This window comes from Salmo trutta, chromosome 30 (assembly GCF_901001165.1).
Source record: "Salmo trutta chromosome 30, fSalTru1.1, whole genome shotgun sequence".
Classification (NCBI taxonomy): Eukaryota; Metazoa; Chordata; class Actinopteri; order Salmoniformes; family Salmonidae; genus Salmo; species Salmo trutta.
The window spans coordinates 33,701,176-33,714,817 of record NC_042986.1 but is presented as its reverse complement, the minus strand read 5'-3'; the positions used below and the strand labels follow the sequence as shown (position 1 = coordinate 33,714,817).

General features: G+C 43.8%; 1 protein-coding gene across 1 annotated transcript; it reads left to right on the top strand.

Annotated features, from left to right (window-relative positions):
- Positions 1-1,535: 1,535 nt before the first annotated feature.
- Positions 1,536-3,401, top strand: LOC115168540 (E3 ubiquitin-protein ligase TRIM39). Its single transcript, XM_029723921.1, has 3 exons — positions 1,536-2,247; positions 2,371-2,466; positions 2,578-3,401. The coding sequence occupies exons 1-3, from the start codon at positions 1,993-1,995 to the stop codon at positions 2,758-2,760; spliced, it is 534 nt and encodes a 177-aa protein (XP_029579781.1). The 5' UTR covers positions 1,536-1,992; the 3' UTR covers positions 2,761-3,401.
- Positions 3,402-13,642: the final 10,241 nt, after the last annotated feature.

The window sequence follows — 13,642 nt, the reverse complement described above, 5'->3', positions numbered from 1 at the left end:
GTATCACCGCCTGGTACGGCATCTGCACCGCCCTCAAACGCAAGGCTCTCCAGAGGGTAGTGAGGTCTGCACAACGCATCACCGGGGGCAAACAACCTGCCCTCCATGACACCTACAGCACCCGATGTCATAAGAAGGCCAAAAAGATCATCAAGGACAACAACCACCCGAGCCACTGCCTGTTCACCCCACTATCATCCAGAAGGCGAGGTCAGTACAGGTGCATCAAAGCTGGGACAGAGAGACTGAAAAACAGCTTCTATCTCAAGGCCATCAGACTGTTAAACAGCCATCACTAACATAGAGAGGCTGCAACCAACATACAGACTCAAATTTCTGGCCACTTTAATAAATTGACTTAATAAAGGTATCACTAGTCACTTTAAAATAACGCCACTTTAATAATGTTTACATATCCTGCATTACTCATCTCATATGTGTATACTGTTCTGTACCATCTACTGCATCTTGCCTATGCCGCTCGGCCATCGCTCATCCATATATTTATATGTACATATTCTTATTCATCCCTTTACATTTGTGTGTATAAGGTGTTGTTGTGAAATTGTTAGATTACTTGTTAGATATTACTTCATTGTTGGAACTAGAAGCACAAGCATTTCGCTACCCTCACATTAACATCTGCTAATCATGTGTATGTGACCAATAAAATCTGATTTGATTTTGATTTGATTGATACACACAAATCTAAGTAAAGGAATGGAATTAAGAATATATAAATATATGGATGAGCAATGTCAGAGCGAACGCTGTGGGAGAAAGGCAAGACTGCCAAACGCCTGCCTGATGCCCGTCCAAATTTACCCACAATCCTCAGCGTCCGTTCCCTCTCCTTTGCTCCCAGAATGCAAAGCCTCTTAGACGCTGGGACCCCACCACAGTTTGGCTGGGACAAAAGAATTGTGTGAAATACCCGGCGGGCCTGTGCTTTATGGCTGGCAGCTTTACATATAAAACAGGCAGGCCTATCTGTCTCCTCGCAGGCTGCGGCCACAAAGTCCGAATCCCAGCTTTGAGCACTCTGAGGATCCTCACTCTGGAGTTCTGAGGAGAGACAGATTAACACCACCAAACACTGCTCCTATCCTCTTGCCTGGCTGACGGAGGGATTGGTGATGGAGGGGGGGAAAGCTGGATGATAGTGTTACAGAGGAAAGTTTATACTCGTGAATGTCTCTGACTTACTTTCACATGTTCTGTAGCAGAATACCTGTCCCTTGTTTGGGGAGTTGGTTTGTTGGGGTGGAGTCACCATCTTGCTCTTGGCAGACTGAATGTAAAAGTGAATCCAATGTAGGAGTTTCAGCTGCTGAAGTTGACTGCTTTGCACTTCCATACAGTTGCTGTCAATGGTGCTGAATTGACCAGAGACATAGATATTCAGAATTCAGCTAACAGTCAAGTCAGATGAGGAGAAACCTTAGATCAGTTTATTTGGTACATTTCATACACCTGGCATTTTGAAGCAATAAAATCCAGTTGTATTTAAGTAAAGACTGACATCTAGTGGAAGTGTCCTGCACAGACTGAAACTGATATAAATGACAACTCAGCAGAGAGCTCCACCCTACTCTTGTTTAACAGGAAGGAGAAAAGCTCACAACAGAACAGCGCTGTAACATTCAGCAATTAAATATTCAGTGAACTGTCTTATAGAAGGACCAATAAACTTTGTAAACAGCCAAGAATCAAAACAACAATTGAAGGCTAAGGAACACCGGCATCCAAATATAGATTTAGACATTTTAAAGTAAACCTTCGTCAAAAGACTTGAAAGTAAAGTGAAAGTAAACCTTCTGTTCCAAAGCCATAACAGAGATAAGAAAAGGCCTCTAAAACTTCCCTCTCCGAGGTTGATTTCTCCTGTCCTGTGTGTCGTAACATCTTCAAGGATCCAGTGGTCCTGTTGTGTAGCCACATCTTCTGTAAAGCCTGTCTGGTGGAATACTGGAAACAGAAGACATCTTGGGAATGTCCAGTCTGCAGAAAGAAATCAATGGAATTCCCCCCTGTAACCTGGTTTTAAAGAACCTGTGTGAGTCCTACTTACAGGATAGAAGCCAGAGAGCTTCAGCAGGGGCTGAGGTGCTCTGCAGTCTGCACTGTGAGAAATTCAAGCTCTTCTGTCTGGAGGATAAACAGCCCATCTGTTTTGTGTGTCAAACTTCAAAAAAGCATAAAACCCATGACTGCTGTCCAATAGATGAAGCTGTACTGGATCATAAGGTAGGAGATGTATTTAACACTACTTGACTTACAGCATGTACATATAGTCACGTAAATAAAGATCTGTGTGCCAATCCACTCCTCTTACACACAGCACCTCTTTATAATGTTGTTTCATTCCAGGAGGAACTCAAAACTGCACTGGAGCCCTTACAGGAGAAACTGAAGGTCTTTAGAGAAGTTAAACTGACATGTGATCAAACAGCCAACCACATCAAGGTAAGAATACAGAGTGAAGCTGAGATACAATGATACTGTGAAGATTTATCACTACCCTGTGGAATTATAGATATTGATGATATCTTTGACATTCCTCTCTGCTGTCTACAGAGCCAGGCCCAGCACACAGAGAGGCTGATTAAGATGGGGTTTAAGAAGTTTCATCAGTTTCTACATGAGGAAGAAAGAGCCAGGATAGCTGCACTGAAGGAGGAAAATGAGCAGAATAGGTGGCCCGTTTGGTTCAGTATTGTGTGCGGGGTTAGGGTTACCCTGGGTGGGTGTATTGTCTGATCCCCAGGCCCCAGTATTGTCTGATCCCCAGGCCCCAGTATTGTCTGATCCCCAGGCCCCAGTATTGTCTGATCCCCAGGCCCCAGTATTGTCTGATCCCCAGGCCCCAGTATTGTCTGATCCCCAGGCCCCAGTATAGTCTGATCCCCAGGCCCCAGTATTGTCTGATCCCCAGGCCCCAGTATTGTCTGATCCCCAGGCCCCAGTATTGTCTGATCCCAAGGCCCCAGTATTGTCTGATCCCCAGCAGCAGGAGCCAGGAAATGGACTAGCACATGGAAAACCAGGTCCCCTTCCTTGTATGGGCAGAACACCACCTTTCAATCATAATGATGTTTCTTTTGCAGTTTAGCCATTGTAGACTGCTGGTCCGCCTCCTTGGGGGCCTATGTGAATCGTGTGGTCAGGTCTTTTGCATAAGCAGCGGGTGTGGCAGGGGCTGTTGGTGTAAGAGAGGAGTTACAGTTAAACAGGACATCCACTGGCAGACAAGGCTCTCTGCCATGAGCTTGAAAGTAAGGGTTGAAGCCTGCACTAGATTGCACACTTGAATTGTAGTCCAGCTCCACCTGTATATTTGTAGTGGGTGGGTGTATTGATACACCATCCAAAGTGTCATTAACTTCACCATACTCAAAGAGATATTCAATGTCTGCTTTTTTTTTTTTACCCATCTACCAATATGTACCCTTCTTTGCCAGGCATTGGAAAACCTCCCTGGTCTTCGTGGTTGAATCTGTGTTTGAAATTCACTGCTGGACTGTGTGACCTTACAGATAATTGTATGTGTGGAGTACAGAGATGAGGTAGTCATACAAAAATCATTTTTTAAATACTATTATTGCACACAGAGTGAGTCAACACAACTTTTCATGTGGCTTGTTCAGCAAATGTTTACTCCTGAACCTTTTTAGGCTTGCCATAACAAAAGGGTTGAATACTAGTTGACTCAAGAAAAAATATTTTTTAAACATTTTGAAAAACACAATTTCACTTTGACATTATGGAGTATTTTGTGTACAACAGTGACTCTTTTTTCCAATTTAATCAATTTTAAATTCAAGCTGTAACACAACAAAATCTAGAAAAAGTCAAAGGGTGTGAATACTTTTTGAAGGCACTGTATACTGTACACACAGACAATTCCGGGCTCTTGTTTTAGGAGTTGGTTTGTTGGGGTGGAGTCACCATCTTGCTCTTTACAGACTGAATGTAAAAACTAGTCCAATGTACAGTACCAGTCAACAGTTTGGACACACATACTCATTCCAGGGTTTGTGGGCTATACTCGGCCTTGTCTCAGGATGGTAAGTTGGTGGTTGAAGTTATCCCTCTAGTGGTGTGGGGGCTGTGCTTTGGCAAAGTGGGTGGGGTTATATCCTGCCTGTTTGGCCCTGTCCGGGGGTATCATCGGATGGGGCCACAGTGTCTCCTGACCCCTCCTGTCTCAGCCTCCAGTATTTATGCTGCAGTAGTTTATGTGTCGGGGGGCTAGGGTCAGTCTGTTATATCTGGAGTATTTCTCCTGTCTTATCCGGTGTCCTGTGTGAATTTAAGTATGCTCTCTCTAATTCTCTCTTTCTTTCTCTATCTTTCTCTCTCTCTTGGAGGACCTGAGCCCTAGGATCATGCCTCAGGACTACCTGGCATGATGACTCCTTGCTGTCCCCAGTCCACCTGGCCATGCTGCTGCTCCAGTTTCAACTGTTCTGCCTACGGCTATGGAACCCTGACCTGTTCACTGTGAATACTATTATTTGACCATGCTGGTCATTTATGAACATTTGAACATCTTGGCCATGTTCTGTTATAATCTCCACCCGGCACAGCTAGAAGAGGACTGGCCACCCCTCATAGCCTGGTTCCTCTCTAGGTTTCTTCCTAGGTTTTGGCCTTTCTAGGGAGTTTTTCCTAGCCACCGTGCTTCTACACCTGCATTGCTTGCTGTTTGGGGTTTTAGGCTGGGTTTCTATACAGCACTTTGATATATCAGCTGATGTAAGAAGGGCTATATAAATACATTTGATTTGATTTATTTATTTATTTTCTACATTTTATAATAATAGTGAAGACATCAACACTATGAAATAACACATATGGAATCATGAAGTAAACAAAAAAGTGTTAAACAAATCAACACGTTGGCTCAAACGCAATAAGAAGGAAAGAAATTCCACAAATTAACTTACAACAAGGCACACCTGTTAATTGAAATGCAAAAAGGGTGACTACCTCATGAAGCTGGTTGAAAGAATGCCAAGAGTGTGAAAAGCTGTCATCAAGGCAAAGGGTGGCTACTTTGAAGAATATGACATATCAAATATATTTCCATATATGTTATTTCATAGTTTTGATGTCTTCACTATTATTCTACAATGTAGTAAATAGTAAAAATACAGAAAAACACTAGAATTAGTATTTGTGTCCAAACTTTTTATTGGTACTATAGAATTTTCTGCTGCTGAAGTTGACTGGTTTACAATTCTGTATAGTTGATATTATTGCACTGTTGGAGCAAGGAACACAAGAATTTCGCTCACCTGCAATAAAATCTGCTAAATATGTGTATGTCAATAATAAGATTTTTTTGTTGTTGCTGTCCATGGTGCTGAATTGACCAGCGCCATAAATTGGAAGATATCTGCTTACTGTCCTCTGTCAACTCCAGTTCAGTTTCATAAACCTAGCATTTAGACACATTCAAGGTTGACTTTGGGCATGACAAATGGTCCAACTCTGCCTTTTTCTCAATTTCCCGAACAGAAATGGGGTGTGGCATTGGTGGTTCATTGATGTATCATTCTGGTCATGTGCGCTGTGACTGACGTAGCTAGTTCATTAGCTAAGCTAGTCACAATAGCTAGTCAGTAACTCCTCCAGTCTGTGTTGACGTCAATTCAAAGGATTTGTAGAGATCGGTAAGAAATGGCACTTCAGTAGTCAAACATCTTATTCATCAATTTCTCATAGTTTTTAAGCGTTAAATTACCTGGTATGATGGTACATTGATCCGTTATACAGTTTAAAATCCAGTTATATTTAACTAAATACTGACATCTAGTGTAGTGCCCTGGAAATTAGCAGAGAGCTCCACCCCACTTCACAGTGACTATACGTACATATCCCAACCAGAAGCCATGGATTACAGGCAACATTCGCACTGAGCTAAACGGTAGAGCTGCCGCTTTCAAGGTGTGGGACTCTAATCCCGAAGCTTATAAGAAATCCTTCTATGCCCTCCGACGAGCCATCAAACAGGCAAAGCGCCTATACAGGGCTAAGATTGAATTGTACAACACCTGCTCTGAAGCTCGTCTTATGTGGCAGGGCTTGCAAACTATTACAGACTACAAAGGGAAGCACAGCCGCGAGCTGCCCAGTTACATGAGCCTACCAGACGAGCTAAATCACTTCTATGCTCACTTCGAGGCAAGCAACACTGAGGCATGCATGAGAGCATCAGCTGTTCCGGATGACTGTGTGATCACGCTCTCCGTAGCCGACGTGGGCCAGACGGATTACCAGGCCATGTGCTCCGGGCATGTGCTGACCAACTGGAAGGTGTTTTCACTGACATTTTCAACATGTCCCTGATTGAGTCTGTAATACCAACATGTTTCAAGCAGACCACCATAGTCTCTGTGCCCAAGAACACTAAGGCAACCTGCCTAAAAGACTACAGACCCGTAGCACTCACGTCCGTTGCCATGAAGTGCTTTGAAAGGATTGTAATAGCTCACATAACACCATTATCCCAGAAACCCTAGACCCACTCTAATTTGCATATAGCCCAAACAGATCCACAGATGATGCAATCTCTATTGCACTCCACACTGCCCTTTCCCACCTGGACAGAAGGAACATCTACGTGAGAATGCTACTCATTGACTACAGCTTAGCGTTCAACACCATAGTACCCTCAAAGCTCATCACTAAGCTAAGGATCCTTGGACTAAACACCTCCATCTGCAACTGGATCCTGGTATTCCTGAAAGGCCGCCCCCAGGTGGTGAGGGTAGGTAGCAACACATCCTCCACGCTGATCCTCAACACCGGAGCCCCTCAGGGATGCGTGCTCAGTCCCCTCCTATACTCCCTGTTTACCCACGACTGCGTGACCAGGCACAACTCCAACACCATCATTAAGTTTGCAGATGACACAACAGTGGTAGACTAACGAGACAGACTAAAGGGAGGCGGTCAGAGACCTGGCCGGGTGGTGCCAGAATAACAACCTATCCCTCAACGTAACCAAGACTAAGGAGATGATTGTGGACTACAGGAAAAGGAGGACCAAGCATGCCCCCATTCTCATCGATGGGGCTGTAGTAGAGCAAGTTGAGAGCTTCAAGTTCCTTGGTGTCCACATCACCAACAAACTAGAATGGTCCAAACACACCAAGACAGTCGTGAAGGGGGCACGACAAAACCTATTCCCCCTCAGGAAACTGAAAAGATTTGGCATGGGTCCTCAGATCCTCAAAAGGTTCTACAGCTGCAACATCGAGAGCATCCTGACTGGTTGCATCACTGCCTGGTACGGCAACTGCTCGGCCTCCGACCGCAAGGCACTACAGAGGGTAGTGCGTACGGCCCAATACAACACTAGGGCTAAGCTGCCTGCCATCCAGGACCTCTACACCAGGCGGTGTCAGAGGAAGGCCCTAAAAATGGTCAAAGACCCCACCCACCCCAGTCATTGAATGTTCTCTCTACTACCGCATGGCAAGCGATACCGGAGTGCCAAGTCTAGGACCAAAAGGCTTCTCAACAGTTTTTCTTCTCAACTCCTGAACAAATAATCAAATGGCTACCCAGACTATTTGCATTGCAACCCCTCTTTTACTCTGCTGCTACTCTCTGTTTATCATATATGCATAGTCACTTTTATTTTTTTAAATATTTTTTATTTCACCTTTATTTAACCAGGTAGGCCAGTAGAGAACAAGTTCTCATTTACAACTGCGACCTGGCCAAGTTAAAGCAAAGCAGTGCGACAAAAACAACAACACAGAGTTACACACAAACAAACGTACAGTCAATAACACTTTAACTATACATTCATGTACATACTACCTCAATTAGCCCGACTAACAAATGCCCCCACACATCGGCTACCCGGACTATCTGCATTGTGTCCCACCACCTGCCAACCCCTCTTTTACGCTACTGCTACTCTCTGTTTATCATATCTGCATAGTCCCTTTAACCATATCTACATGTACATATTACCTCAATCAGCCTGACTAACCGGTGTCTGTATGTAGCCTCGCTACTGTTATAAACTCGCTACTGTATATAGCCTCAATACTGTTATTTTTGTATTTACTGTTGTATTTATTTCTTTACTTATCTATTGTTCACCTAATACATATTTTTTAACTTAAAAATCGCACTGTTGGTTAGGGCCTGTATGTAAGCATTTCACTGTAAGGTAATACCTGTTGTATTCGGCACGCGTGACAAATAAACTTTGATTTGATTTAGTATATGTAAAGACAAGATTAAGTCAAGAAGTCTGATGGGTGACAATATTAGCCTATCACTTGTGAATGATGCCCAGCGTAAGGCAAGAAACAGCACATACTTTTGTTTTACTTTTCCAAATCGTAGACAACCACTTCATGTAGCCTAGACTATATGTAGCCTAGACTATATGTAGCCTAGACTATATGTAGCCTAGACTATATGTAGCCTAGACTATATGTAGCCTAGACTATATGTAGCCTATATGTTTTGATAAGGTTTGTATCACAACTAAAGTGGCCAAATAACTTCTTAAAATGAAGCACATCCATCTGCTTTAAAACGGGTGTAGAGCTTAACTGGCATATCCTGAGCGAGTGAGTTTCAAGTTTGGGGAAGATACACCTTTACAATAAAAGCATTACGTGCATAATCGCATTTGCAGTCACTTTTGATGACAGGTGTTTTTCCCCTAATGGAACATGTGCCTACTGCCTTGTGCGCATTGCTGCACTTATAATGTGAAGAAATAGCCTAATAGTTGACATTTTAACCTTCTTGTCAACATTTTAACCTTCTCATCTGTTGCGTCAGCCTCACTGATGCTAGTGGTTATATTAATTTGGGATCTATTGCACCACACAACTGTCCCAGACTGTGTTTGGAATATGTATTTATCACACAGAATAGAATAGGTCAACTTTTGTAATATGGGGGATAGTAGATTGTCACGTCCTGACCAGTAGAGGGAGTATTTGTTTTTTTATTTTGGTCAGGACGTGGCAAAGGGTAATTGTTTTATGTGGTTCGGGGTGGTGGTTTATTTAGTAGGGTGTTTGATTTATTATTTCCGGGGTTTTGGGGTTATGTTCTATGTTTGTATTTCTATGTTCTTTGTAGTTCTTTGTATTTCTATGTCTAGGTTTGGGTGTTGGACTCTCAATTGGAGGCAGGTGTTTTTAGTTGCCTCTGATTGAGAGTCCTATATATAGGTATGTGTTTTGTTTTGTAGTTTGTGGGAGATTGTTCCATGTATAGCTTATGGCCTTACAGGACTGTTTATTCGCCGTTGTGTTTCTTTTGGTGTACGTGTTTATTTTGGTTCTTCCTTCTTTCCTTAATAAAAGAAGATGAGTACACATATACCCGCTGCGTTTTGGTCTCAATCCGACGACAACCGTTACAGAATCTCCCACAAACCAAGGACCAAGCAGCGGGGTAAGGAGCAACGGGAGAGTAATATGGACTATCGGGAAAAGTGGACGAGGGAGGAGATTATGGCCGGAGAAGGTCCATGGAGAAAATGGAGCGAAGACCGGGAACGCTACAGGGGAACACGACTGGCGTTTAAGCCGGAGAGGCACCCCCAATAAAAAAAATTGGGGGGGCACACGGGTAGTTTGGCTAGGCCAGACAGTAGACCTAAGCCAGCTCCCCGTGCTTTTCTTGGGAAGCGTTTGGAGTGGAGAGCGCCGAGGTATGCGGAAGTGCGCACGATCTCGCCCATACGCACGCACAGTCCAGCGCAAGTTATTCCAGCCCCTCGCAGATGTCGTGCTAGAGTGGGCATCCAGCCTGGTAGGAGGATGCCTGCGCAGCGCGTCTGGTCGCCGGTGCGCCTCCTAGGACCAGGCTACCCTACGCCCCCTCTACGCACGGTAACCATCAGGCCCCTGCACAGCCCAGTTCGCCCTGAACTAGCACCCCGCTCGTACAGGGCTACTAGTTCCATCCAGCCAGGACGGGTTGTGCAGGAGGTGCGATTGAGACCGCCAGTGCTTCTCCATGGCCTGGTATATCCAGTACCAGTACCACGTACCAGGCCTCCAATATGTCAGCCCAGTCCAACTCAGCCCGCTCCTGCTCCCCGCACTAGCCATGAGGTGCGTGTCCCCAAACTGGCACTTCCAGTACCAGCACCACGCATCAGGCTTCCAGTGCGTAATACCAGTTCCACTCGGCCGGTTCCTGCTTCCCGCATTAGCCCTGAGGTGCGTGTCCCCAGGCTGGTACCTTCACTACCAGTCCCACGCATCAGGCTTCCAGTGCGTCAGCCCAGCCTCGAGTGTCCGGAAACAGTGCCCCGTCCAGAGTATTCGGAAACAGTGCCCCATCCAGAGTATTCGGCAACAGTGCCCCGTCCAGAGTATCCGACAACAGTACCCCGTCATGAGTATCCGACAACAGTACCCCGTCATGAGTATCCGGTAAGAGTGTTAAGCCCGGAACCGAGTGAGACGGCCTGTTTATTCGCCGTTGTGTTTCTTTTGGTGTACGTGATTATTTTGGTTCTTCCTTCTTTCCTTAATAAAAGAAGATGAGTACACATATACCCGCTGCGTTTTGGTCTCCATCCGATGACAACCGTTACAAGTAGATTGACATAGGCTAGTGCTTTTGCTGTTCATTAGGCCTACTCATCTAGTTGGCTGACGAAAACTAAATGTGGACAGTTCTTCCAATATCTTCAATATGTGCCTGGGACTTGGATACGGATGCACGCTTTTGCGTCCCCGATGGGTCTGTTTTCACTTGTAGCCAGTGAGAAAGACCCAATCACATGACGATGAGCCATGCGAGTGAGAGATGCTACATAGCATGCAACACATACAATAGTGAGGAGGGAATTCTAATTATTATATTCAGCCCAAGGGCACACAGGCCACTGGCCGCAAAAGACAATTTTTTTAGGGGGCATTACGGCCACAGAAAGTGGATGCCACCGAGAAATTTGAGGCATTATCACGTGGTTGTCAAATTGTGAATGAGAGACTGATAAAGTGTGTACAGCCTGCACAAGAAACAAAGCAGAGCTCATACCTTTCATGCAACTTTTTTCAAATCATCATTAGAGTCTCATCATGCAGCCTTAGAATGTATTAAAAATCAAAACATACAGTCCAACGTTTGTATCACAACTAAAGTTACATAAATAACTATAAATTAAGCATATCGGAATACCAGTTTCTTTGTTAACCGCTCAACACAGAAGAACCGCATGTGAGGACTCCCTCAAGTCATTTGGAGAAAATATCCTTTGTTCAATTATGTTCTTCATACTATAAAATAATGCCACGGAATTCTAAGCATGCAAAATGAACTAGTGTAGCCCACAGCCATTTGGCATAGCCAGATCAGGACCTAACATAAGGACGACTCAGAGTTTGCTATTCTGTTCTTCTGAAATAGACTACATTTTCTTCATATCATGCTTCTTTAGAACTGTGTAAAATAAATCATGAATTTATTGTGAAGGTGTAGGTGTAGGCTATATTACATGGATTTATTAGACTTTTTAAAATGTCGATGTTCCAAAGGTCTGCATCAGTGGCTTGTAGGCTACAGTATGTTTGGAAGCCAGGAGATGCTAAATGTGTTTGTTATTTGACAGTCAATTACTGTGAGACAGGCAGTTATTTGTTTGTTGACAAACTTTTGTGAACGCCACAACCCTACCTGAGATACAATAATACAGTAAAGATTTACCATAACCCTGTGGAATTATGCATCATCAATTATTTATGATATATTTGACAATCCTCTCCGCTGTCTCCAGAGCCAAGCCCAGCACACAGAGAGGCTGATTAAGATGGGTTTGAGAAGCTTCATCAGTTTCTACATGAGGAAGAGAGAGCCAGGATAGCTGCACTGAAGGAGGAAGATGAGCAGAAGAGTCAGATGATGAAGAAGAAGATTGAGAAGATGAGCAGAGAGATATCATCACTTTCAGACACAACCATAGAGGAAGAGCTGGGAGCTCAGGACATCTCATTCCTGCAGGTAAGGACTAATCTACCTCTGATAAATCAACAGCCCTATCAATTATGAATAAACATTTTAGTAATCAATTGATATGTTTTACATTGATTTGCTATGATCAATACATCTATTAATGTGTTATGTTGTTTCCCTACAGAACTACCAAGATACAGTGAAAAGGTAAGGTGACTTTATCATGTCTCTCTCTTCTCTGTGGTTTTGTACTGTAAGTATTTTAAGATAATACACCACGCAGAGGACTAGAGATCAATAGGGAATTAACAATCAATGGAAATAGTTGTTTTTCAGTTCAACATCTGTTTAGAATCTGTGTAGGAATTTCAGTCCTGGACTCATAGCTACATGTATCAAGTTTTCATTGGTTCAAATGGTCTATGCAATGAACCTGAAATGGGATACTTGTTATTTGGCCATTGGCCCAATATTACTGCAAGGAATTTTAGTTTGTCAACCACAGGCTAGGCTTGGGGGTTATAAATGACATCTTGTCTCTTTGTTCTGTGGAGAGAATCACTGAGGACGGGGAAGAACGAACATCTACGTCTCAGCATAACATCTATGATTTGTCTGTAGACTACCCCAGCATATCATTCACACACACTTTCACTGAGAGTCTTTCCATTCGTTGGGAATTATTGTCTCCACCCTCTGAGGGTGTTACCAAGTAAGGTGTACAGTATGACGGTGCTACGTTGAATGTCACTGAGCTCTTCAGTAAGGCTATTCTACCACCAATGTTTGTCTATGGAGATTGCATTGCTGTGTGCTCAATTTTATACACCTGACAGCAACGGCTGTGCCTGAAATACCCCGTATCCGCTAATTTGAAGGCGTGTCCACATACTTTTGTATATACAGTGTATTCGGAAAGTATACAGACCCCTTGACTTGTTCCACATTTTGTTGCTTTACAGCCTCGTTCTAAAATTGATTTAAAAAAAAAAATCCTCTCAATCTACACACAATACCCAATAATGACTAAGCAAAAACAGGTTTTTAGAAATTGACTAATTTATTGCAAATAAAAACCTGAAATATGTCATTTACATTCAGACCCTTAATTCAGTACTTTGTTGAAGCACCTTTGGAAATTATTACAGCCTCGAGTCTTCTTGGGTATGATGCTACAGATCCTCTCAAGCTCTGTCAGATTGGATGGGGAGTGTTGCTGGACAGCAATTTTCAGGACTCCAAAGATGTTCGATCAGGTTCAAGTCTGTGCTCTGGCTGGGCCATCTTTTCCTCGATCCTGACTAGTCTCCCAGTCCCTGCCCCTGATAAACACCCACACAGCATGAGGCTACCACCACCATGCTTCACCGTGGGAATGGTTCCAGGTTTCCTCCAGACATGACGCTTGGCATTCAGGCCAAAGAGTTCAATCTTGGTTTCATCAGACCAGAGAATCTTGTTTCTCAAGGTCTGAGAGTCTTTAGGTGCCTTTTGGCAAACTCCAAGCAGGCTGTCATGTGCCTTTTACTGAGTGGCTTCTGTCTGGCCACTCTACCATAAAAGACCATATTGATGGAGTACTCTAGAGCTCTGTCAGAGTGACCATCGGGTTCTTGGTCATCTCCATCGCTCAGTTTGGCCGGGTGGCCAGCTCTAGGAAGAGTATTGGTGGTTCCAAAATTCT